General features: G+C 43.5%; 1 protein-coding gene across 3 annotated transcripts in view; it reads left to right on the top strand.

Moving 5' to 3' along the window:
• Window positions 1-26,277, top strand: part of hydin (HYDIN axonemal central pair apparatus protein) — a 123,375-nt gene that overhangs the window by 93,206 nt on the left and 3,892 nt on the right. The window contains exons 69-86 of one of the 3 annotated variants that reach the window (XM_061677469.1): window positions 487-693; window positions 786-940; window positions 1,136-1,230; window positions 1,344-1,548; window positions 1,875-2,075; window positions 2,179-2,305; window positions 2,918-3,083; window positions 9,573-9,720; window positions 9,826-10,033; window positions 10,159-10,380; window positions 11,485-11,654; window positions 11,757-11,955; window positions 12,101-12,256; window positions 13,794-13,964; window positions 14,647-14,756; window positions 14,928-15,150; window positions 15,458-15,667; window positions 25,839-26,002. In XM_061677469.1, the coding sequence (XP_061533453.1) occupies window positions 487-693; window positions 786-940; window positions 1,136-1,230; window positions 1,344-1,548; window positions 1,875-2,075; window positions 2,179-2,305; window positions 2,918-3,083; window positions 9,573-9,720; window positions 9,826-10,033; window positions 10,159-10,380; window positions 11,485-11,654; window positions 11,757-11,955; window positions 12,101-12,256; window positions 13,794-13,964; window positions 14,647-14,756; window positions 14,928-15,150; window positions 15,458-15,667; window positions 25,839-26,002 (3,137 nt within the window). Of the gene's footprint in view, window positions 1-486; window positions 694-785; window positions 941-1,135; window positions 1,231-1,337; window positions 1,549-1,874; window positions 2,076-2,178; window positions 2,306-2,917; window positions 3,084-9,572; window positions 9,721-9,825; window positions 10,034-10,158; window positions 10,381-11,484; window positions 11,655-11,756; window positions 11,956-12,100; window positions 12,257-13,793; window positions 13,965-14,646; window positions 14,757-14,927; window positions 15,151-15,457; window positions 15,668-25,838; window positions 26,003-26,277 lie in introns of those variants that run through there. The other 2 variants (XM_061677470.1, XM_061677471.1) reach the window with 2 other exon arrangements.

Genomic DNA, 26,277 nt, shown 5'->3' on the forward strand with positions numbered 1-26,277 from the left:
GAATGCGAATGGTTGTCCGTGTCAATATGTGCCCTGCGACTGACTTGTGACCAGTTCAGGGTGTAGTCTGCCTTTCGCCTGAAGTCGGCTGGGATAGGCTCCAGCTCCCCGCGACCCTGAACAAGATAAGCGGTGTTGAGAATGGCTAGACAATATAGTATATGGTTAGGGTTTATCCATTTGGTTGCGTTGAAAAAAAACCCCACTACAAATATCAAGGATAACTTACTGACAATAAAGTGTATATGCAAAGGTGTTTGTTTCTCAGTTAACAATTTACATATACCAGAAATATTTAGAGTTAATGACTAGTAGAGGACAGGTTAATGCTGTACTTTGATTTTCTTTAGCATGACGAATGAAACCTTGATCCTGCTTGATACATTGGAAAACAACAACAAATAACTGGACATTGTGTTGGTATTTGAACGTATGTTCTGCTATAGCTACAAAACTATGTGTTTCGATTATGTTTTATGCCTACAGGTAGGACACCTCCATGCAGGCTGTTCTAAGGAAGTGACTGTCATTTTCTGTGCCAAAGCACGAGTGACACTAACGAAACAGACAATTGCATGCAAGATTTGTCAGGTGACATTCCAGTGGCCATTGGATCAGGTTCCTGACTGGGATGACCAAAAGAAAATATTGCAGGCTTCATGTACACAGCCACAACAAACTGGAAAGAATAAGGTATGCCTGTTGACATGCAAAATCCTAATAGAGATGTTGACAGTAGAAAAGTATGCATCTATGTTCAGAATTGCGTGTTTGTTCACTCAAAGAAACACCATGCAGAGCCGGGTTGCTCTGTGGTCAAAGGCTCAGACTGGGATTTGCATTTACGTGTCAGTGTCGTTTGTGACTTTGTAAAGTTCAGCTGCAACACAGAAACTATCCGATTCAAAGACACCTTGGCTTACCAAAGCAGCACTCACCAGTAAGTCATGTTGCTATGCCCGCCTCCCCTGCCTTTTCACCAAGATTAAGTAATACAGATAAATGCTTGTTGACGATGACAAAACACCCCCTTATTGATTTTTCCTTCGAAATGGATCAGCCTCTAGAGCAATACTGTCAATTGCCAGTGTGTTTGAATTACTAAAATAATAATATCCCTTTGTTTTCTATGCAGGGTGCAGATAATTAATGAGGGTGCTGTGAGACTGGAATTTTCATGGCAAGTCTTGATAGATTCAAGCAGCAGTCCAGTCAGCCAAAACCAAGAAGGTGAACAATAAATGATTCTTTTAACTAGATATTCATTTAACAATTCCTCCAACCACTCACAAATGGTCTTGACACTTTAAGAGAGGTATTAAAAACTCTCATTTGAGTTCCAGGTGGCATGTCATCAAGAGCCTTGACTGAAGAACAGGCTGCCAGCACTCTGACCAGTGAGAGGTCTCTTCTGATAGGAAAACCCAATATGCATGGTTTTACTGTGGAGCCAAGTATTGGCACCATTTTGCCTGGTGCTTTGCAAAATTTCAACATTTGCTTTTCACCTTTGGAAGCAGGCCTGTTCCAAGGCAGATTACATTGCAGGTAGTTTAATTCTGACAATCAAGTAAAACCTATATATACGCATATACGTTAAACGCTGTACGGGGAGTTTACAGTATGTCTATCAATCGCGCCTGTCAGCAGTAATTTGTAAACGTTATCAAGCTTTTACCTAGAAAAGCACTTTAATGCTTGTGACAGATTTTGATGTTTTTTTTCCTTTGGTACTTAAAAATGGGACATGAAACAGTATCATTTGCATTTGTGATTAGAGCAGGGACTAAAGCTGAATCAGTGTTTCCAATGGAATTATATAGCAACATGATTGCCTGATGGTTTCTACCTGTTTATGCACTTTTTATTTCCAGTATACCTAATTTACGTGCTGGGACTCAGGGACCCTCTATCTCGTTTTGTGGTCGCAGCCTATTGCCCCGTTGCCACTTTGACCTCGAAGACTCTGACTACATTACTGGGAGCCGACGCAGTCCTGAGTTCAGGACTTATTTGGAACCTAACATCAGAGTGATAGAGTGTAAAACACTTGGCCTCTTTACCGCAGCAAAAAGGTTAAAGAAATACTATATAAAGTATTTATATAATATAAAAAGTTTAGTTCATGACTACAACTTTAGTTGTTAACTTAAAAAGTGTGTGCTGTCTGTTCTTCAGATGTTTTACTGTGTTCAACCCAACCACTGAACCATACTCATTCGAATGGAAATGTGAAGACACTGGTAACAGTCCATTTAGCTGCCTTACCCCATGTGGCACCATTCTGCCTGGAGAGAAGTCAGAGGTAAGAAGCAGGAGAGCTATGACCATAAAACTGAAAAAAGACAAAAAATGCGATTGTAGTATTATTGATGTTCCCAGTGAGAGTACTATATTTTATCTGTTGATACATTGATACCATTCTAACTTAACCCAACTACCTATCACCATTCATTCTCGATACTAGTTGGGACACAGCCTGACCCTCCTTGTCCTCGTCGCTAGTCATTCATTGGACACAAATAGAAAAACAACCCTTCACACTCACATTTACACTTATGGGCAAGTTAGATTCTTCAATTAATCTTACACGCATGTTTTTGGAATGTGGGAGGAAGCCCAGAGAATACTGGTGAAAGCATGGGGATAACTCCACACAGGAGTGCCTATGTCAAGATTCGAACCCAGAACCTCTTGGCTATGACAGTTTGACTGTGCTGCCCTATCTTTACCTAATATCATAATTTTTCATTCTTTCTCAACTTTTTCTTTCTCTGTGAAGACGGCTGCAAAGTATCAATCTCCTTAGTTGTGTCATCATTCTATAGCACATACTGAATCTCCCTGTCCCTGTTAGACTCTTGAAGAATCAAGATTTACCTAACCTTCAACATAATCTCTTTTTGTTTGTAAACAGATGTGCTTTAAATATGTAGCTGAGCAGGTGAAAGATGTGGAGTCATTCTGGAGCTTTGTGATTGAGGCGCTGTCTCTTTCTATGTCCTTCCTTTGTGTGGGCACCATGAAAGAACCTCTTATCCACTTTGATAAATCCCACATTGACTTTGGCGAACAACTTATTGGTATGTCACATCCATGGGCACACAGTAACACCACATATTAAAGTACCTGTAGGCCAATTTGTTTTACTGTTTCTTCCTGCAATCTATCAAATGACAAATACCCGGTACTATTGTAGCCGTTTAGAGCCTGATTTACTAAGATTACAAAATGCGGGCACTAAATTGCGTGTCTCTCTAACCGATTGCGCACACCGTTGGTGGCCGGTTTGCGCGTGAGCAAAACCATGCTACACTTACATTATGTTCATGGCAATGACGTTTTAGGCCGCCAAAATGGAACTTGAGAACATGATGTTTTACTACAAAGGGAGCGTGGTCACGGAGATCCCAGCAGAGGGGCTTCATTCAAGTCTGCTGTGGCCACAAACGTGCTCTAAACGTGCCCGACGTCGTTTAATTTAGGTTTAATTTGCAGAAAGCTGTGACTGTCATGAACGGAACAGAGGCTAGGACCCAAAAATGCAAGACTCCAAAACAAATGGACAGTTTCCAAAAAGAGAGGTTTAATAGACGGGCATAGGTCGGTACACGGGCAGGCAATCCAAGAAGGGCAACAGTATCCAAGAACATGAGGCAAAGAGGCAAGGTCGATAATCGGAACAGGGTCAAAGTCTTACTGTGAGTCTGTGACAAGGAATGCTGGAACGTGACGACAAGGTACAACGAACTGGCAACGAGAGGGAATGAGACACGAGGTTAAATACAATAGGTAATTAGGGTGAACGAGGCACAGGTGGTGAAGATGCTCACAGGAGCAGGTGTGTGAGAAACGAGAGAGGAAGACAAAACCTGGCACACACGCACACCCACACATGACAGTACCCCCCCCTTAACGGCCGGCCCCAGACGGCCCTGGGGCCCCTGGATGCGCAACGTGGAAGTCCCGAATGAGCGAATCATCCATGATAAACGCAGACGGTACCCATGAACGTTCCTCAGGCCCATAGCCCTCCCAGTCCACCAGATATTGAAACCCCCTCCCCCTCCGACGAGACGACAACAGCCGCTTCACAGCGAAGACAGGGCCCCCATCCACAAACCGGGGGGGAGGAGGGGGCCTGGAAGGCGGGACCAGAGGGGAGTCCCGGGCTGGTTTGAGTAGGCTGACATGAAAAGCAGGGTGGACCCGCATCGACCTTGGGAGCCTCAGCTTCACGGTGACAGGGTTGATGATCTTTGTGATGGGGAAGGGCCCAACGAACCTGGGAGCGAGCTTCTTGGACTCCACCCGGAGTGGAATATGTTTGGTCGAGAGCCAAACTCGCTGACCCACTTTGTAGTTCGGGGCCGGTGTCCTCCGACGGTCAGCAGCGGTTTTGTAGGACCGTCCCTGGCGCAGCAGCATCTGTCGGGCTCGCTCCCAGGTCCTCCTGCAGCGTCTCACCAAGGTTAATGCCGCTGGAACTGTGGACTCAGGGGCTATGGCAGGAAACAGAGATGGTTGGTAACCATGCACAACGTGAAAAGGCGATAGACCAGTGGATGCAGAGGGGAGGGAATTGTGGGAGAATTCGACCCAAACCAATTTCTGAGACCAGGATCGCGGATCCTGTGAAGCGAGACATCGGAGCCCCGTCTCCAGGTCCTGGTTCAGCCTCTCGGTTTGGCCGTTGGTTTCAGGATGAAACCCAGATGACAGACTGACGGTAGCACCTATGAGTTTGCAAAACTCCTTCCAAAATTGCGAAATGAATTGGGGACCCCTATCAGACACCACATTCCTGGGGAAACCATGGAACTTAAAAACCTGATTAATCATCAGCTCGGCAGTGTCTTTAGCTGAGGGGAGTTTTGGAAGTGCAATGAAGTGTGCCATCTTAGAGAACCTGTCAACAACTGTAAGAATGGTGGTATTGCCTTTAGAGGCCGGTAATCCTGTCACAAAGTCTACGGAAATGTCTGACCAAGGACGTAGTGGTATTGGCAGGGGTCGCAACTCCCCAGAAGGACGTTGATGAGAGGGCTTGTTGGCAGCACATACCTGGCAAGCATTGACATAATCAATAACATCCCTCCTAATATTAGGCCACCAAAAGCGCTGTTCGACCACTGATTGAGTCTTGGCAATGCCTGGGTGACATACAGTGCGGTTCGTGTGAGCCCAGTGGATGACTCTTCCCCTTAAGGTCGGAACCACATAAAGCCTGTTTTCAGGGCAATCGTCAGGGCTAGGAGTGTCTTTCAGAGCCCCTTTAACCGCCGTTTCAATGTCCCAAACAAAAGCGGAAATAAAACATGACTTGGGCAAAATAGTCTTTGGGTTGGACAAAGAATTCTCTTCGGAGAAAATGCGTGACAAAGCATCTGGCTTACCATTTTTAGAACCGGGTCGGTAGGATAGCGTGAAATTAAATCTAGTAAAGAACAGAGCCCATCTAGCCTGCCTCGCATTTAATCTTTTAGCAGTCTTAATATACTCAAGGTTCTTGTGATCTGTCCATACTAAAAACGGAGTCTGTGCCCCCTCTAGCCAGTGCCTCCACTCCATCAAGGCCACCTTGACTGCCAGCAGTTCACGGTCACCAATGTCATAATTTTTCTCAGCTGGGGTCAGTTTTTTGGAGAGAAAAGCACAAGGATGTAATTTATCATCCTTGAGAGATTTCTGGGAGAGCACTGCTCCTATTCCGGCATCAGACGCATCGACTTCTACCACAAACTGCTGTTGGAGATCTGGCAAAGTAAGGATGGGAGCGGAGGTAAAGCTCGACTTAAGTTTTTGAAACGCTGCCTGACAAAGCGGGTTCCATGCAAAAGGTTTGTGTGGCGAGGTAAGATCATGCAAAGGAGAGGCTATAGAACTGAAATTCCTGATGAATTTTCTGTAGAAGTTTGCAAACCCTAAGAACCTTTGTACATCTTTGCGTGACGTGGGAGTAGGCCAATTAATTACTGCATCGACTTTGCAAGGGTCCATTTTGACTTCACCTTGAGCCAGGACAAAACCCAGAAAAGAAACTGACGCCCTGTGGAACTCACATTTCTCAGCCTTAACATATAGTTGGTTCTGCAGTAACTGCTGCAAAACAGAGCGGACATGAATAATGTGAGTCTCCTCATCCGGGGAGAAAATCAAAATGTCATCCAAATAAACAAAAACATAAACATTCAGCATGTCACGCAGGACATCATTGACGAGGTTCTGGAAAACAGCTGGAGCGTTAGTAAGCCCAAAAGGCATTACCAAATATTCATAATGTCCTGTTGGTGTGTTAAATGCTGTTTTCCATTCATCCCCCTCCCTTATTCTGACTAGATGATATGCATTTCTTAAGTCCAGTTTGGTGAAAACCTTGGCTCCCTCCAGGAACTCAAAGGCGGTGGAGATGAGAGGAAGAGGGTACCTGTTTTTTACAGTGATATCGTTGAGACCCCGGTAATCGATACAGGGTCGCAGGGTCTTGTCTTTCTTGTCCACAAAGAAAAATCCTGCTCCCGCAGGGGATGAAGATGGGCGAATGAGGCCGGCTGCCAGTGATTCCTCCACGTACTCCTTCATGGCCTTGTGTTCCGGCCCTGAAAGAGAGAACAACCTGCCTCGTGGGGGTGTGGTTCCAGGCAGCAAGTCAATAGCACAGTCATAAGGTCTGTGGGGTGGAAGGGATTTGGCCTTGGACTTGGAAAAAACGTCTAATATCCTGGTAACAGGTGGGCACTTGAGATAAATCAGGATCCCCAGATGGGGTCTGTGGATTGTCCTTAGAAACATGACCCTGAACATCACATGGCGGCTTGAAACAGTTCCAGGCGCAATTGCTGCCCCATGACATAACCTGCCCAGAGGACCAGTCAATGTGGGGGTTATGTAATCTCAACCATGGGTTCCCTAAGATAAGGTCCTGATTCATGGCGTCAAAAACATGAAAACTAATGCGTTCCGAGTGAGAATCGGGAAATGTCAATGTGAGTGTGGTGAGTGATTTTGCCCATAAAACTGCCGTCTGCAGCATAGGTGTTGCGGTGGCGTTTTATTTCAAAGGTTCTAAGGTGCATACGTTTAACGAGGATGGAGTTGAGTAAGTTTGCGTCAGAACCAGAGTCAATTAATACAGGTGTATGAATTTCTTGATCAGGAGAGCATAGTGTCACTTTAGGAAGAACCCGTGTAGGGTCTTCCTTCATCAAATTCAGACTCACCTCTCCCGTGCCCTTGCTACCGGCACCGGCAACTTTGACGTGACAGTTGCTCACGGAATGACCCAACTGACCGCAGTAGAAGCACCGCCCTTCCCTCAGCCGGCGTTGACGTTCCTCAGGGGAGAGACGGAACCTGCCCAGTTGCATGGGTTCCTCCGTGGGGACGTTAGCCAGTGGGCTGAGACCGGAACCAGGGGATCTGTCTTGGTTTGGCTGGTCACCGAGGCTTGTCCTCAAAGTGCGCGGTGACGCAGCCTTCCGCCGATCTCCATCCAGCTCGCGATCCAAAAGCCTCCTGTCGATTTTTACGGCGAGAGCGATGAGAGTGTCCAAGTCGGTCGGCAGGTCTAGCGGCACTAAATGATCCTTGACGGCGGGGGATAGTCCTTGAAAAAAGGCATCGAGTAGCGCCCGATTATTCCAATGACTCTCAGCTGCTAGAATGCGAAACTCAATCGCGTAATCTGACACCCTGCGCATGCCTTGTCGTAAGGTGACAAGGGAGCGAGCTGCCTCACGATCCGGAGTGGAAAATTGAAAAATTTGCTCCATAGTCTTTACGAAAAAAGCCCATGAATGACACGTGGCGGCATTGCGGCTCCATTCAGCAGTAGCCCACGCCTCCGCACGACCAGTCAGGTGGGAAATGACGAAAGCGATCTTTGCCCGCTCGGTGGGGAAGGCAGCTGCCTGCAGCTCAAAGTGGAGTTCGCACTGCGTGATGAACGGCTTAATGTTCCCAGAATTTCCAGAGAACCTCTCCGGTCGGGAGAGCTGTGGGCAGACAGCAGCGGAGGTGGCAGGTGGCTGCATGTTGACTGTTTCACATGGAAATACCGTGGCGGTATTGGGTGTGGTGCCAACTGGTTCCTTGTCTTGGATAATTTTCATAAGAAGTTCAAACTGTGAGGCCACCTGTCTCATCATATTGTCCTGATGCCTTGACAGTCCCTCTAGATGAAGGTGGAGGGCAGCAAGCTGCTCATCCTGCTTCGAGAGGCGTTGACCCTGCGCTTGAAGGGCTTTGCGCACCGGGTCTGAGTCTGCTGGGTCCATGTTATGGCCAGTTCGTTCTGTCATGAACGGAACAGAGGCTAGGACCCAAAAATGCAAGACTCCAAAACAAATGGACAGTTTCCAAAAAGAGAGGTTTAATAGACGGGCATAGGTCGGTACACGGGCAGGCAATCCAAGAAGGGCAACAGTATCCAAGAACATGAGGCAAAGAGGCAAGGTCGATAATCGGAACAGGGTCAAAGTCTTACTGTGAGTCTGTGACAAGGAATGCTGGAACGTGACGACAAGGTACAACGAACTGGCAACGAGAGGGAATGAGACACGAGGTTAAATACAATAGGTAATTAGGGTGAACGAGGCACAGGTGGTGAAGATGCTCACAGGAGCAGGTGTGTGAGAAACGAGAGAGGAAGACAAAACCTGGCACACACGCACACCCACACATGACAGTGACAGAACATGAAAAACGTGTCAGACCTCGATCAGAACGTGCAAAAGTTGAGGGACAGCATCACATTGAGCACTGTATGGTGGCGGTTAACTCAGTTTAGCTCACTTCACAACAAGCAGCAGTTTAGGCATACTTTTAAAAAAAATTCAAAAAAGAGGGTTGAACCTGTTTCATGACACTCCCAGTTAAAGTTTATTTTCAAACCAAACACAAGACAATTGTGTATTTATGACAACCACCTAACAACCAACCTGTTGGCAATTTTTCATTAGCTTAATGCTAACACAAAACGGGAAACACAGTAGACGGGCTAATGAATAGCATCAATGTTGCGTTGTTACAATGTTTTAAAGAATGGATATTATTCATTCTTTAAAACATAGACATGTTAGACAAAAGCTGCAGCAACACATGTGGACAAACAATATAACAATATGTCTCATTTATGCGCAGTCATCGCTACGCACAGCCGTGCCTTTTAGACTTAGTATTAAAATTTGCCACTGCAAGATGTCTCAAGATTGTTAAATCTCATTGTGCGTGCTTCTCTTCTCAGAATACGCAAAATAAAGTGCATGTGAATTTTGCCCATTTAGCATACACAATACTGTGTCCGCCCGGTTAGTCAGATCTACTTCCACAACAGTTTGCGTGAGAGATCAAGTTCGCGCCCGTTTTTGCATCCGCAAACCTTTTAGCAAATCATACCCTTAATCTGTTAATCTCACTGTCAATGTGAACAATTGTCCAACTGAGTGTGCGCTGCAAGTATCCACTCTTTGTATTTCATAGAATAATTTCCCATCATGAAGCAGCTACTAAGATGTAAAAATGACTGTTGAACATCACTAGGAATGCATTAGTGTTATCGATGTTTTCTCTAGGTAATAAAGTGTCACAAACAGTGGATCTCGTGAATGGAGAGAAGGAACCCTTTCACTTCAGTGTTTTGCAGCCATCATTACTCTGTGATGACCAAGAATCCAGCCTCATTTTGCAGCCAATGTGTGGCACAGTGCCAGCCAAAGATAGGTGAATGACTTTGAAGCATCTCATTCATGTAACACAATGCAATGGATTTTATGACAAAGAAATAACTTTAACATTTTGAGTTTTAAACTGAGACATATGATGCAGGTTGCCCCTGTCAGTGTCATTCAGTCCTTGCCGTCAGGGCTACGTGAGCTTCAGATTAACTCTGAGAGTGAAGAGAAAGTCAAAGCCACTCATCCTCACTTGTAAGGCACATTGTTTTACAATTACTGCTTCTGTTCAAGTGGAAAATCCAGATGGAGGTCTCAGAGAGCTCAGTCCTGACATTTTAGATACTTTAGACTTTGGAAAGGTAAGTATTCATTCTCAGCTACATGTGTAAAAGCATAATACAAAACAGAGTATGATGTTGGAGCCACTACACTGAAATACACTAAATTGAGTTTTACACCATCTGACTACATGCATATACTCTAGGTGGGCATTTCAGAGCAAGCTACCTTTAATATCCTGGTGACCAATACAGGGAGGCACAACATGGATGTGAAATTTGAACTGGAAGGGCCAAGTGAGCTGCTTCAACACCTAGTAACAAAACCCAAAAATTCTACAATTGCTATCGGGGAGAAGCTGCAGTCAGCACTCTTCTTTTCTCCTCGGAGCAGTTGCACCCTCAAAGATGTCAGACTGACTATCAAGGTAAGATGCAGTTACCCATAGAAAATTATTGATTACAGAAAAAGTGGGAACATACAGTATGCTTTGTGCATTAGGGCTCGAGCATTCTAGAAAAAAAGGGAACTCATACGATAAGATCGGGAGCACAGAATTGTCCAAGCTATTATACGTATATTACATGAAATATATACATCAGTGTAAGGTTCAACTAATGAGTCTAACCTAACAATTGATTGACTGATTAAAACAGGTGTCCCAAGACTGTCAGTAAAGTGTGTGGACTAGAATTAGCAAGCTCTGAGAAGAACATACAGTACTTATGAATTCAGTCATTCATTAATTTTCCATACCACTTATCCTCACTAGGGTCGAAGGGCCTGCTGGAGCCTATCCCAGCTATCTTCAGGCGAAAGGCGGGATACACCCTGAACTGGTCGCCAGCCAATTGCAGGGCACACATATGTATACATTCACAACTACGGGCAATTTAGAGTCCTCAATTAACCTACCATGCATGGTTTTTGGATGTGGGAGGAAACCAGGAGTACCCAGAGAAAACCCACGCAGCCACGTGGAGAACATGCAAACTCCACGCAGCCGAGGCCGGATTTGAACCCAAGTCCTCAGAACTGTGAAGCGGGTGTGCTCACCAGTCGTTCACCGTGTGAATTCATACTTTCTTAAAACGCAAAGCAAATTTGTAGCGCAGTTCATACACAAGGTCATTCAGTGCGCTTTACATGATTAAAACCATTTAAAAACAAACAAAAAAAAACATTTCAAACAAAGAGAAACAATAGAAGCACAATTAAAACAGCATACAGTGCAAGAAATATAATTTAAAAGTGGAAATTCATTCAAGCATGAGAGAAAAAAAAAGGTTTTCAACCTGGCCTTAAAAACATTTACATTGGGTCAAAAGACGATAAGATGGAGACTTACCAATGTAAACTGTGAATGTCCTAGAAAGTGACACTGTACTTTTAATTTAGGAAGCATGTCAATTGAATTTTTAAATTGTATTTGGTGGAAAAAAAAACAGACAAACTTTCTTATCAACACCAACCATGTGACTCTTGACATATTTATATTAAGTCCATTTGCTGACTCCTTCTGTCTGTCCAGGTAACTAAAGGTCCATTGTTTACCATTGCTATTGAAGGCAGTGGTGTGGCACCTGAACTTGAATTCTCTTTCAAAAAGTACAACTTTGGCAAGAACTTTGTGTATTATCCTGGCATGGTGCCAGCATCCCACACTCTTGTGTTAAGAAATAAAGGCAACAGGGACATCAGGTTAGTTGTTCGAGCATGTGTCCGTGTTAGTCAAGATGTAAAATACACAGTAAAATACATAAAGTAGTAGTAGTCATGAACACATGTCGTTCTGCTCCTCAGTGTCAAGTGTCTATCCAGAAAGTGCTCATTCCTGGAAATTGGATTCAAACCAGATGTTTTGTCCTCCGGTGCTGTGGTTGAGGTTCCTTTCACCTTCTATCCTCGAGAGCCACGACGTTACCACGAAAACGTAATCTTCTTAATAAACAGCTGCATCAAGGAACAGGTGGACATTTGGGGACAAGGAATTGAAATGAAGGTGAACAGCTTGTGTACTACACTCAAGAACAATCTCTGCTCTCTTTTACCAACCTCGAACTCCCCCACCTTATAATACTTGATTTACTGACAAAGGCTATACAAGCTTCATCCAGTTTTTGCACATTTGTATCATTTTGTTCTAGTTGGGAGTATTGGCTCCCAAGCACCAGAAGGTGAAACTTGGAAATCTGACCCCTGGTGAGAAAGTTATGAAAAGGGTGCAGCTTGTCAACCGCAGTATTTTGGACATTTCCTTCACCTTGCAGCTTGACAGGAAAAAAACACATATGGAGACCAAGGTAGGGAGCATGTTAAGCAGTGGAGAGCATATACAGTGCTGTGAAAAAGTATTTGCCCCCTTCTCAAATTGTCATTTTTTCCCCCCACTATAATGTTGACAATTATCAAACAAACATATATACAAATATGAATAAATATCAGACAAATATAACCCAAGTAAATGTAAAATACAGTTAAATGGTGATTTTATTTGTGTTTTTTTTTTTGATTATGGGGGGAAAAACTATTTAAAGCTACTTTTGGCCATGTGTGGAAAAAGTAATTGCCCCCAAAACGCAATAACTTGGTTGAGCCACCCTCAGCAGCAACAAATTAAATCAAGCGCTTGAGATATTTTTGCCCACTCTTCCTTGCACAGTTGTTTTAATTCAGCAACACTGGAGGGTTTTCGAGCAGGAACGGCGTTTTTAAGGTCATGCCGCAGCATTTCAATTGGATTCAAGTCCAGACTTTGACTCGGTCGCTCGAAAAGATTAAAAAAAAATTTAAGCCATTCATAAGTTGACTTGCTGGTGTGTTTTGGATTGTTGTCCAGTTGCAGAACCCAAGTGTGCTTAAGGTTGAGGTCACAAACTAATGGCCGAAAATTCTCCATCCGGATTTTCTGGTAAAGAGCAAAATTCATGGTTCCAGAAATCACAGCAAGTCATCCAGGACTATCACACTACCACCACGTGTGACTATTGGTATGATGTTGTTTTTCTGAAATGCTGTGTTACATTTACGACAGATGTAACACGACACATACCTTCCAAAAAGTTCAACTCATCAGTCCATAGAATATTCTCCCAAAAGTCTTGGGAATCAATAAGATGGTTTTTGTTGTTGTTTTTTTGCAAATGTAAGACGTGCCTTTATGTTCTTTTTGGTCAGCAGTGGTTTTCGCCTTGGAACTCTGCCATGGATGACATTTTTGCCCAGTCTCTATCTGAGGCAAGGGAGGCCTGCAGTTCTTTAGATGTTGTGGTTCGCTGGAGCCCTAAAGCTTAAGAAATGGCATTGGAACCCTTTACAGACTGATAGATGTCAATTACTTTATTTCTCATCTGTTCTTGAATTTCTTTGGATTGTGACATTTTGTTGCAGGTTTTTGAGAGCTTTTGGCTGACTTCATTTTGTCAGAAAGTTTTTTTTTTTTGTGTGATTTCTTGATTGAACAGGCTCCAAGCCTGATAAACTCCAGACCTTTTCAATCAAGAAATCAGTGGTCAACGGGTCAATGAAAATTAACGCAGATTTTCAAAATATATGATTAGCCACAGTTAATTCATGATTTAACAGGGGGACAATTAGTTTTTCACTCACGGCCAGGTAGCTTTGAATCGTTTTTTTCCCCCCTTAATTAATAAAATAGCCATTTAAAGACTGCATTTTATGTTTACTTGGATTATCTTTGTCTGATCTTTATATTTGTTTGTTGATCTTTAAACAATGTGTGGAAACCATGCAAAAAAAAAAAGAGTTTGAGAAGGGGATAAATACTTTTTCACGGTACTGTAGTTGTATATTACTTTTTCTCTGTTTCTTCACATCCAGGATTTGTCATTCAGTCCAGTAACCGAGCTATACCTCAAAGCTCTTCAAGGTTCATGTAATGTTGAGATCCTGTTCACACCCAATCAGCGTATTTCTCCCTTTACTGCTGAGCTGCAGGCTGAGATTGACAGCTATTTACATCCGCTACTGGCCATCCAGGGCTGCTGTCAGGTACAGTTCAAATTAGTATACTGGATGCAGGGCCAAACCCTGTAACCTTTGATAATAAACGCCCCGCTGAAATGTGCTTGATAATTTGTTACAAGTGAAGCAGTGAAGGCGGCATGGTGGACGACTGGTTAGAACGTCAGCCTCACAGTTCTGAGGACCGGTGTTCAATCCTCGGCCCCGCCTGTGTGGAGTTTGCATGTTCTCCCCGTGCCTGCGTGGGTTTTCTCCGGGCACTCCGGTTTCCTCCCACATCCCAAAAACATGCATTAATTGGAGACTCTAAATTACCCGTAGGAGTGACTGTGAGTGCGAATGGTTGTTTGTTTGTTTGTGCCCTGCGATTGGCTGGCAACCAGTTCAGGGTGTACCCCACCTCCTGCCCAATGATAGCTGGGATGGGCTCCAGCACGCCCGCGATCCTAGTGAGGAGAAGCAGCTCAGAAAATGGATGGATGGGTGAGTGAGTGAGTGAGTGAGTGAGTGAGTGAGTGAGTGAGTGAGCGAGTGACCCAAAAATTCACCTGAGGAGGCAGACATTCACTGTCTTTCATGATGACATCTCTCCTGCAAATTAAAGCATGTACGGTTTGAGCTACTGTAAAGAGACAAATTGTGTTATGATTTGTTGTCTCAAATATATAATTGTTAAGTTAGCTGATGCAGCTCTGATTCATATGTTTAGGGTGTAGAGGTGCGTCTCGAACAGGACCACCTGGCATTTGGAGCAGTCGTCCAGCAGTGCCACGCCAAAAAGAAAGTTGTCATGATCAATACAGGAGAACTTTGTGCCCGGTAAGCACGACTGCTGAACTTCTGATTTCTAAAATAACGAAGACAAAATGAGTAAAGATGTTTCCGAACTATGAATGTATTTTACAAATGTAATGACAGCAATTTTCACTCTTTAGTTATAATATTTAAATTTGAACCTTGCCCCCTTCTCCTTTTTGACAAAATAAATAGGTTCCACTGGAAAACTGAACACTTTCCTCCAGAGTTGTCCATCCAGCCAACTAAAGGCTCTATCCAGCCAGGAATGGAGGTTCCTTCAGAATTGACATTTTCCCCTGTTCGCTTGAATAATGACTCAAGATATGAGAATCTAACTTGCTGCATTGAGGGCTCCTCTTCACTCATCACTCTCACTGTGACGGGCTCCTGCATTGCAGCCGCTTCTAACAAAGAGGTTTGGTTAATATACACAGTATTATTGTGACATGTACAATGTTGAGCAAAAATCACTTAATTAAAAGACATTTGTGCATTTATGTATCTGAGGCTGTCGACTGTTTTTTAAGTTGAGCAGACAGGGACAGTGAGTACACACTGTATATGTACTGCTCTCTGCCCAGGATTGGTATGAAGAGAGAATCATCTCAGTAGCAAATCTTAGTAGATTCCTCCCACTTTGGTGCTTTCATGCAAATCAATGACTGTTAGTGCCCTTCATTTAACCTGTTTAATTGTTCTGCTTTGCTTGTATTTGCTTTCAGGTGGTAAATTTCTCTTGCCCAGTGCGTGGCTCTCACACTCAGACACTGTCTGTGGTCAACCCCACAAATCAGCGTTGCAGCATACGACCCGTCATCAACGGCAAGCAATGGAGAGCTGCACCATCTGTGGTTCTTGAGCCTCTTCAAAGCAACACATATGAGGTCACCTTCAGACCACTGACTATGAATGTTGATGGAAAGAAACACTTGGTAAAGGAGCAACTGAATTGCTGTGATAACTTAATTTCCTCTCTGTCTGATAATCTGTCCATCTATTTATCCATCTAATTATCCATGTATATCTAATCATCTATGTCCAATAGTGTTGTCATGCTACCAATATTCTAACTTTGCTGACAATTTTGCTGAAGTTGTATTTTTATTAATACTAAATAATATTGGGATACTGTTGGAAGAATAACACAAACAAAACATTTAAAAAATATTTTTAAACACTATTGAACATATAAATATGACAAATGGAAAATTTTTAAACACTATGGAACAACATATATCCATCCATCCATTCTCTTCCGCTTATCCGAGGTCGGGTCGCGGGGGCAGTAGCTTTAGCAGGGAAGCCCAGACTTCCCAGGCCAGCCGGGAGGCATAGTCTCTCCAGCATGTCCTGGGTCTCCTCCCGGTGGGACGTGCCTGGAACACCTCACCACAGAGGCGTCAAGGAGGCATCCTGATCAGATGCCCGAGCCACCTCATCTGGCTCCTCTCAATGTGGAGGAGCAGCGGCTCTAGTCTGAGCCCTTCCTGGATGACCGAGCTTCTCACCCTATCTCTAAGGGAGAGCCAAGACACCCTGCGGAGGAAATATATTTAAGGGGGTCTAAATACTTTCCATACCCACTGTGTGTGTGTGAGTGTGTGTGTGTGTGTGTGTGTGTATATATATATATATATATATATATATATATATATATATATATATATATATATATATATATATATATATATATATATATATATATATATATATATATATATAGATATAGATATAGATATATATATAAACACTTTCCCAAAACATTTTATATCATGGAAAAGTTTATTTATTTCCATAATTCCATTAAAAAGTCAATAGATAAATGTTTCATAGATTATAGATTCAGGGCCCACAATTTAAACAATTTCAAGTATTTATTTGTTTATCTTTACATAATTTGGGCTTCCAGCTCATAAAACCCACAAAATCAGGAATTCAAAAAAATTTAATACTGTGAAGAAATCACCATTTACTTTTCAGTTTTTGTAAAAAAATAAGAAAGGAATTAGTATCACATTAAACAAATCAAAATATGGTACTTTCAAAACGATATGTTAATCTTCAATACTTGGTTGGGAATCCCATTGCTTTAATCACTGCCTCGATGCGCTGTGGCATTGAAGCAATCAGCCTGTGGCATTGCCTGGGAGTTACGGAAGCCCAGATTTCCTTGATGCTTGCTGTCTGTTCTCCTTTGTTTTTGGGTCTGGTGCCCCTAATTTTCCTCTTGATAATACCCCATAGATTCTCAATGGGGTTTAGATCCGGTGAGTTGGCTGGCCAGTCAAGCATTGTGATGGCGTGGGCATCAAACCGGGTTTTGGTGCTTGTGGCGGTATGGGCAGGGGCCAGGTCCTGCTGGAAGATGAAATCTGCATCTCCATACAGATCCTCAGCAGGACGAATCATGAAGTCCTCTAAAACCTTCTGGTAGACTGTTGCGATGACCTTGGATTTAAGAAAGCAGAGTTTACTGGACATTGCACCCCAAATTATGACTGACTGTGGATATTTCAGACTGGACCTCAAGCAGCTTAGGTTCTGTTCGTCACCCATCTTCCTCTAAACCCCGAATGATGATTCCCGAATGAAAGGCACACTTTACTTTCATCGGCAAAGAGGACCTTGGACCACTGACCGACAGTCCAGTCCTTCTTCTCCTTCGCCCAGTTGAGACACTTCCTACGTTGGCTAGGGCTCAGAAGTGGCTTGATCCAAGTAACCCGACAGTTGTAGCCCATCTTCCGCATGTCTGAATGTGGTGGAAGCTGTGACTCCCGCCTCATTCCACTCTTTCTGGATCTCTACTAGATTCTTGAATCTTCCCTGTTTGGTAATCCGCTGAATCTCTCGGTCATCTCTTTTGTTGGTGCATCTTCTCCAGCCACATTTTGTCCTTCCACTAGACATTCCATTAATATGCTTGGATGCCCCTGTGCAGTCCAGTCGTGAAATTTTCTTGCTCCTAAATATTCCACAGTCGACTGTCAGCTATATTATAAGAATGTTGAAGCGTTTGGGGACGACAGCAAGTCAGCCACAAAGTAGTAGGCCACATAAACTGATGGAGCGGGATCAACGAATAGTGATGAGCATGGTGCGAAGAGGTCACCAAATTTTCTGCCAAGTCAAAAGCTACAGACCTCCAAACGTCATGTGAGCTTCAGATTAGTTCAAGAACAGTGCACAGAGAGCTTTATGGAGTGGGTTTTCATGGCCGAGCATTACCAAGTGCAATGCAAAGCGTTGGATGCAGTGGTGTAAAGCACACCACCACTGGACTCTAGAGCAGTGGAGACGTGTTCTCTGGAATGACAAATCATGCTTTTCCATCTGGCAATCTGATGGACGAGTCTGGGGTTGGCAGTTTCCAGAAGATTGGTACTTGTGTTAACTGCATTGTGGCAAGTGTAAAGTTTGGTGCAGGGGAGATTATGGTGTAGGGTTGTTCTTCAGGAGCTGGGCTTGGCCCATTAGTTCCAGTGAAATGAACTCTTAATGCTTTAGCATAGTAAGAGGTTTTGGACAATTCCATGCTCCCAACTTTGTTGGAATAGTTTAAAGCTGGCCCCTTCCTCTTCCAACATGACTGTGGACTTGTGCACAAAGCAAGGTCCATAAAGACATGGATGGCAGAGTCCGGTGTGGATGAACTTGACTAGCTGCACAGAGTCCTGACCTCTGAGATAGAACACCTTTGGGATGAATTAGAGCACAGACCGAGAGCCAGGCCTTCTCATCCAACATCAGTGTGTGACCTTATAAATGTGCTTCTGAAAGAACAGTCAAAAATTCACATAAACACACTCCTAAACCTTGTGGACAGCCTTCCCAGAAAGGTCAAAGCTGTTACAGCTGCAAAGGGTGGTTGATGATGATTATTGAACCCTATGAATTAGAAATGGTACGTCACTAAAGTTCATATGTGAGTCAAGGCACGTGAGCAAATACTATAGTAGCAATATAGTGTAGGTTGAAAATGATTTACAAATCATTGTATTCAGGTTTTATTTACATTTTACATTATGTCCCAACTTCATTGGAGTTGGGGTTTGTATATCAACATCCCCTAAGCTCCTCTGAAGGCAGTGGATGCTTATGTGGATAATTTGGTCCAAGGGAATGATTCCAACAAGCTGGAGAATGGCAGAAGGGTGCTTGGTAGCCATAGAACAGGGATCCACACATATCTGTCAGTTCTGAACTCCCTACTTAGCTTGGGGTAAAAGAATATTCTTGTGATGTGCTTGCAAAGAGAATGAGCACCTACATGACCAATATAGTAATACCTCTATCCAAAAAAATCACATGGACTGACCAATGGCGGTGAGATCCCTTCTGTATGTCCTTTCTTCTTCCTGCAGTGTATGAGACCTTACCAACCCCAGTCAATTTGCACAGATTAGGGATGACAGAGGACACATGGTGCAGATTGTGACAGGAAAGGGACAAGGGCGCACACTCTGTCAGGTTGTAAGATTGCACTGACAGAGGGGAGATACAGCGCTGAAATAAGTATTTAACACGTCACCATTTTTCTCATTAAATGTATTTCCAAAGGTGCTATTGACATGAAAATTTCACCAGATGTTGGGAACAACCTAAGTGATCCATACATACAATAAAAAGTAGAACAAATAAGATCAGAAATAAAGTTGTGTGTAACAATGTGAAATGATACAGGAAAAAAGTATTGAACACGGCAACTGGTATTTATTTAATACTTTGTACAAAAGCCTTTGTTTGCAATGACAGCTTCAAGATGCCTTCTGTATGGAGAAACTAGTCGCATGCACTGCTCCGGTGTGATTTTGTCCCATTCCTCCACACAAGCAGTCTTCAAATCTTGACGGTTCCGTGGGCTTCTTTTATTGACCTTGAGTTTCAATTCTTTCCATATATTTTTGATTGGATTCAAGTCAGGTGATTGGCTGGGCCATTGTAGTAGCTTTACTTGTGATGTGAGGTTGGGAGTGAGTATGGGATGACAATGCATATAGCTGGGGTTCCTGTTCTCATTAGTTTAAACCCAAATATGCATTAATCTGTACTTTTAGTATACCGCAGTCTTGGACTTACGTGTGTTGAACACGATTGAGGCAGGCAGGTCGAGCTTCCGGGTATTCGGCCAGCCTGGTGTGCACGGGGAACAGGTGGAATTGGCGGAAAGGAGGAAGGGGAAAAAAGGAGCACAAAAAGTTCCCAGGTAGGACGGCCGGAGCCCGGGTGTCTCTGCTCGCAAAACATTCGGAGCGGAGGACGTGTGCCGCCCGCTTCCGTCTCCAAGGAGTTTGCCCAGGGGCTCAAAAAGGGGTAGCTCGGAGTGCTGGCGGGAAGCTCTGCAGTGGGTAAAGGTGTCCTCGCCACCTCATGGTGCAAGGTGGGGGGCGTCCAGGCCGGGCCAGTCTTCGGCAAGTTGGTCGGATGAGACAAGAGCCGCCTCATAGGTTCCCCCCCCCCCACAAGGAACATTCACCGCCTCTGAATGTTACTTGTCCATTATTTTAGGATTATTTTGTGGTTTAAACCCATTGGAATAAAATATTAATTATTGGATTTAAGATAACAAGACCATTGTTCCGCTTTGCATTGTCATCCAATCCGCTTTGCATTGTCATCCAACCTCTTTAATCCCTGTAACGAATGTTTCAAGTGTATGTGATTGTTGAGAACACTAATATTTGCAATGTGGTATTTGTTTTGTGAGGGGTGAAATATTTCATCCGGTTCAGTTGTCAACAGATTTGACATCAGACGGTCAAATTTGCAGAAATACAGTCACTACTGGCGTTCATGTAAAGTTCTTAAAATGTTATGTCACATTCAAGTCCAGTGAAGATTGTGATTAGTTAATCCGGGTTTGCAGTGGCTTCCCACCACATGTGGGTGTCGCTAGTGCCCCGTCCATTGTCCCAGCCCAGATGGGCAGGTGTCATGGAACACAGCAGGAAGGAGAAGTCTTTGTTGGTGAAAGTGGTGGAAGTTCATTAATTTAGCATTCTGGTGTGAAACCAGGTGTCTGTGTCAGCTTTGATGCTCCTTGGGCTCGTAATTCACTTAGCGTCCGTGTTCGAAACCAGTTGTCTGTGTCTCAGCTTTGATGCTCCTGGCTTGTAATTCACTTAGCGTCTGTGTGCGAAGTTGAATCTCGCATCTCCGTGGTCATCTACCTCGGCGGGGATGAGCGGCGATAGTGATGCCGCTTGGTCAGGAGTCTTGGGGTCACAGGGCCACCGGGCGAGAGCATGTCCATTGCACAAGTTTATTTGTATAGCCCTTAATCACAAAGGAGTTTCCAAGGGCTTCACAGGCCCACAGTTGACAATGATTGAAGATATCCCATAATCTAAACCTTCCAATCAGGCAAGGAAAAACTCAAAACCCCATTTCGGGAAAGAAATTAATCCTTCAGAAGGGACCACAGATGGGGGATCCCCCTTCTACGATGACCAGGCTGCAATTGATTTCAAGTGAGCAACATTTATCATGTAGTCTGGTGTTGTACAATGGTCATTACGATGGCAAGATCCTGTACAATGTTCATTAAAATGGCATAGGCGTTCATTTAAAGAGAAAATGATGCCACAAGGTAGATGCCTATGGTGGTCCTGGCTCAGGACCTGGCCCGGTTGTTCGGAGCAGAATCCTCCATGGCAACAACGCCAGGGGAAGTGGTCCATCTCAGATCTTGTCCCAGTTTGGCGGTGCAGAACCCATACAGCAACAGCCTTAAATTCGGTCAATGTCTCCTTGCCCTCTCTCTGAGCAGGAGACGAGGGGGAAGGAGATAGGACAAGCGTCACTAAAACAGGCCTAGATGTACTTTAACTAAATGCCAAAGAGTAGAAATAAGTCTTAAATCGAGATTTAAACCTTTCTACAGCGGTAGCAGCTCTAATATCCACGCGTAAGACATTCCAGAGTACTGGAGCCCGAATAGAAAATCCTTGATAGCCTGTGGACTTCTTTTTGGCTCTCGGAGTCACCAAAGACCAGCGTTTTGCGAGCGTAGGTTTCGGGACGGAACATACGGTACAACTAAGTCAGGAAGCTAAGAGGGTGCCAACCCATGTAATATTTTATGAGTAAGTAACAGGAGCTTATAATTGCATCTCAAGTCGACTGGGAGACAATGCAAGTTGGTCAAAATAGGGGTAATATGATCAAACTTTCTCATCCTCGTCAAAAGTAGTGTTGCAGCGTTTTGTACTAACTGCAGGCTTTTAATCCAAGACATGGGAAGACCAGAAAGCAGCCTGTTACAGTAGTCGAGGTGAGATGTAACAAATGCGTGGACTATGATCTGTGCATCACTAGCGGATAGGATGGGCCGTGTTTTACTGCGGGACTCTGCATTTAGAATTATAATACTCAGAGGTCACATTACCATGAATTACACAGTGTCCTATCCAAGAGATAAGCCTGTAATACCAATACGCGTTTCGAGTCGATCTAGTAGTATATTGTGATCACCGGTATGAAATCAGCACTGAGGTTGAGTAATAATAGTGTTGATGAGATTTCGCAATCCATAGCTAGTAACAGATCATTCGTCACTTTTGCAAAAGACGTTTCAGTAGCGTGGTCTGCCCTGAATCCGGACTGAAGAAGTTCAGATAGATTGCAAGAGGCCATTTTTCAAGAATGTTTGCAACAAATGGGAGATTTGACAATAGCCTATAATTAAAAGACTCTCAAGGTCAAGGTTGGGTCTTTTGAGTAAGGATTGGATAACGGCTGTTTTGAAAACTGCAGGTACAGTGCCAGAGGACTATGAAAAATGTTTAATATTTAAGATTGAGGGTCCTAAAATTAAAAAACATTTTTCACGAGTTTCCAAGGGAGCGGGTCAAGTTAGTATGGAGTCTGTTTTGCTCCACTAACATGTTTTGTGAGTCTGTCAAGCAATTCTTCCTCAAAATGAAAGAGGATAGCTCAACTGGTATCCGCAATGGTGCACATATTAGGCTCAGTGATCGAAGAATTCAACCTGGCTTGAGGCACGGTGTCCTTAATCTCATTCCTAATGAGCTCAATATTGTAAAAAAAAAACTGCATGAAATCATCAGCTGAAAAGGAGACGTTGGAAGTATGCTGCTTTTGGGTTAGCATTGGTACTGTATCAAATAAGTATTTAGGGTTATTTTTATTAAGACTAATTATTTTAGAAAAAAGAATTAGTTTTAGCTGAAACAAGAGCGGCGGCACGGTGGGCGACTGGTTAGAGCGTCAGCCTCACAGTTCTGAGGAGCGGGGTTCAATCCCCGGTCCCGCCTGTGTGGAGTTTGCTTGTTCTCCCCGTGCCTGCGTGGGTTTTCTCCGGGCACTCCGGTTTCCTCCCACATCCCAAAAACATACATTAATTGGGGACTCTAAATTGCCCGTAGGTGTGAATGTGAGTGCGAATGTTGTTTGTTTGTATGTGCCCTGCGATTGGCTGGCAACCAGTTCAGGGTGTACCCCGCCTCCTGCCCGATGATAGCTGGGATAGGCTCCAGCACACTCGCGACCCTAGTGAGGAGAAGCGGCTCAGAAAATGGACGGATGAAACAAGAGCTTGTTTGTATTTCAGTAAACTATCCCACCATGCTTGATGGAACACCTCAAGTTTAGTTGCATGCCATTTGCGCTCAAGCTTCTGACATGCTTGTTTTAGTTCTCAGGTTTCATCTGTGAACCAATGACTAAATTTCTTAGGACGCGTTTTAGGTGTTAATGATGCTACGGAGTTGAGAGCGTTACACAGCACCACATTAAAATCATTTGTGAGATAGGACCCACATAAGAAGGACATGAGGCAATTGTTGAGGGTAATAGCTCAGCAAGTGCCGTGGTAGTTGAAGAACTAATATTACGGGTGCTATAGCTTTGGTTGTGGCGATAGTCAAGACTTCAGATTTTATGAGGTCATGGTCAGACATAGCAGTGGTATAGGGAGGTACCATTACATTGGAGGTCACAGCAAGAGCCTCAGATGTTTTAAAGTTGATGTTTGGGCTAGTGCTATGGTTGAAAACAGATTTGGAGATGAGGGCAACACCCCTTACCCTTAATAGGACGCTCTCATAAAGGGCACCACGTCTCTTTTTTATAGGTGTAAAATGTAGGAAAAGCGACGAGAAACCTTTTATCAGTCTCATCATCTGAAGCGGCGGCACGGTGGCCGACTGGTTAGCACATCTGCCCGTAGGTGTGAATGTGAGTGCGAAAGGTTGTTTGTTTATATTATTATTATATTATATTATGAGCCATTCCTGCTCAGTGTAGGTGTGCATGTGAGTGTGAATGGTTGTCTGTGGTTGTCTGTCTCTGTGTGAGGCCCGCATTGGCCTAACAAATCTGTCCACCCTGTAGTCTGCCTTTCGATTCAGTTGTGGTTACCCACCCAAGTGATATAAAATTGATGGGCCTGTATTTTTAATAATGGAAGGGTACACCACCAATGACCAATTTCCACACATCAATGTCGATTAATTTGTTTCTTTGAAAACATATCTAATTTGAATTACATTTGTTCTGTCTAAGATTGACTATAAAACCATGCTTAATTCAGCCCTAATTCAGACATTCGGTAGCAATTTTGTTTTATTTCAGACGGTGTACTATGCTTACGGAAGCGTATTGCATTCACTTGGATAAAAAAATTTTTTTGGAGGTCTTTGTTTTTCTGCCTATTTTTTTCCGTTTTTCTGACATCTTTTTTCCACCTGTTTTTCTGACTATTTTTTTCTGTTTTTCGGACAAATTTTTTTCCACCTGTTTTTCTGGCTATTTTTTTCCGTTTTTCTGACATCTTTTTTCCACCTGTTTTTCTGACTATTTTTTTCTGTTTTTCGGACAAATTTTTTTCCACTTGTTTTTCTACTATTTTTTTTCAGTTTTTCTGACAAATTTTTTTCTGAGTTATCGGGACACATCGAACTCATGCGAGAACCTGCGAACTGCAAGTGACTCTTTGCGGAATTCGTAGTAAGAAACATTCAGTTTGATCAAGTTTTAATTTGATATGGGTTTAAGACACTGGGAGATACTCTTGTCTTTGAGTCACATAGATGGTATTGTTATTAGTTTGTCGACATTACGCGAGGCACTTTAATTGAAGCGGTAAGTTAAACGTGTATGGGCAGGTTGAAGGTGTGCGAGCAGTAATCCGCCATTAGTGAGTCCGCAAAGAGTCACTTGCAGTTCACAGGTTTTCGCGTGAGTTCGATGTGTCCCGATAACTAAGAAAAAAAATAGTCAGAAAAACATCCATCCATCCATCCATTTTCTGAGATGCTTCTCCTCACTATGGTCACAGGCGTACTGGAGCCTATCCCAGCTAACTTCGGGCGAGGAGGCGGGGTACACCCTGAACTGGTTGCCAGCCAATCACAGGGCACATACAAACAAACAAACAACCAGTCGCACTCACATTCACACCTACGGGCAATTTAGAGTCTCCAATTCATGCATGTTTTAGGGATGTGGGAGGAAACCAAAGTGCCCTGAGAAAACCCACGCATGCACGGGGAGAACATGCAAACTCCACACAGGCGGGGCTGGGGATTGAACCCGGGTCCTCAGAACTGTGAGGCTGACGCTCTAACCAGCAGCACAAGTCAACTAGTGCCGCAGCCAGAAAAATCGGGGGGGGGGGGGGGGGGGAATTTGTCAGGAAAACAGAAAAAAATAGTCTGAAAAACAGGTGGAAAAAAAATTGTCCAAAAAACAGAAAAAAATAGCCAGAAAAACAAAGCCCTCAAAAAAATTACTCAGAAAAACAGGAGGTTTTTTTTTTTTTTTTATCCAAGTGAATGCAATACGCTTCCGTATATGCTTAACATGAAATATGAATAAAACATTTTTTTTTTTTTGTGTGTCACAAAGCAAACACATTCAGGATATTGTAGACTCTGTGGTGTTGTTGAACATCCTGCTGATGTCAGCACAAGAGAACACGATGTCAGTACCATACTCACAGCTATTCACTTATTGATGCTGATGACGGTTGTCTAAGCCATGACAGAGATAGTATGCTATTTGAGTCTAGGAGCAATGAGTAGTAAATATATTTTCATGTATTGCTGCCCTAATATGTGTCTATCTCTGTTTTATTTTTAGGGGTCAGTCTTTTTCTCATTCCCCAATGGGGCGGGCATGTTGTACTCGCTACAAGGAACTGCTGAGCCTCCTAAAGCAGAGAACACGATTGTAAATGAACTGCCTGCCAAGACCCATCACACACAGATACTCCCTGTGACCAACTGGCTCTCAAAGCAGAAACGGTAAAACATATACAATGCAGAATTATATACATACAGTACTGTGAAAAAGTATTGTCCTCAAATTCTTATATTTTTGCATAGTTTCCCAACTTTGTTTAAGATCATCAAAACAAATTATTAATTATCAGACAAATATAACCAAATGCACTTAAAAATGCTGTTTTTAGAATGGTGAGGTCATTTAGTAAGTAAAAACTAAACTATTCAGAGTTACCTGGCCCTGTGTGAAAAGGTAATGGCCCCCTTAAACCTAGTAACTGGTTGGGCCATCCTCA

The sequence above is a fragment of the Phycodurus eques genome, chromosome 5 (assembly GCF_024500275.1).
Source record: "Phycodurus eques isolate BA_2022a chromosome 5, UOR_Pequ_1.1, whole genome shotgun sequence".
NCBI lineage: Eukaryota > Metazoa > Chordata > Actinopteri > Syngnathiformes > Syngnathidae > Phycodurus > Phycodurus eques.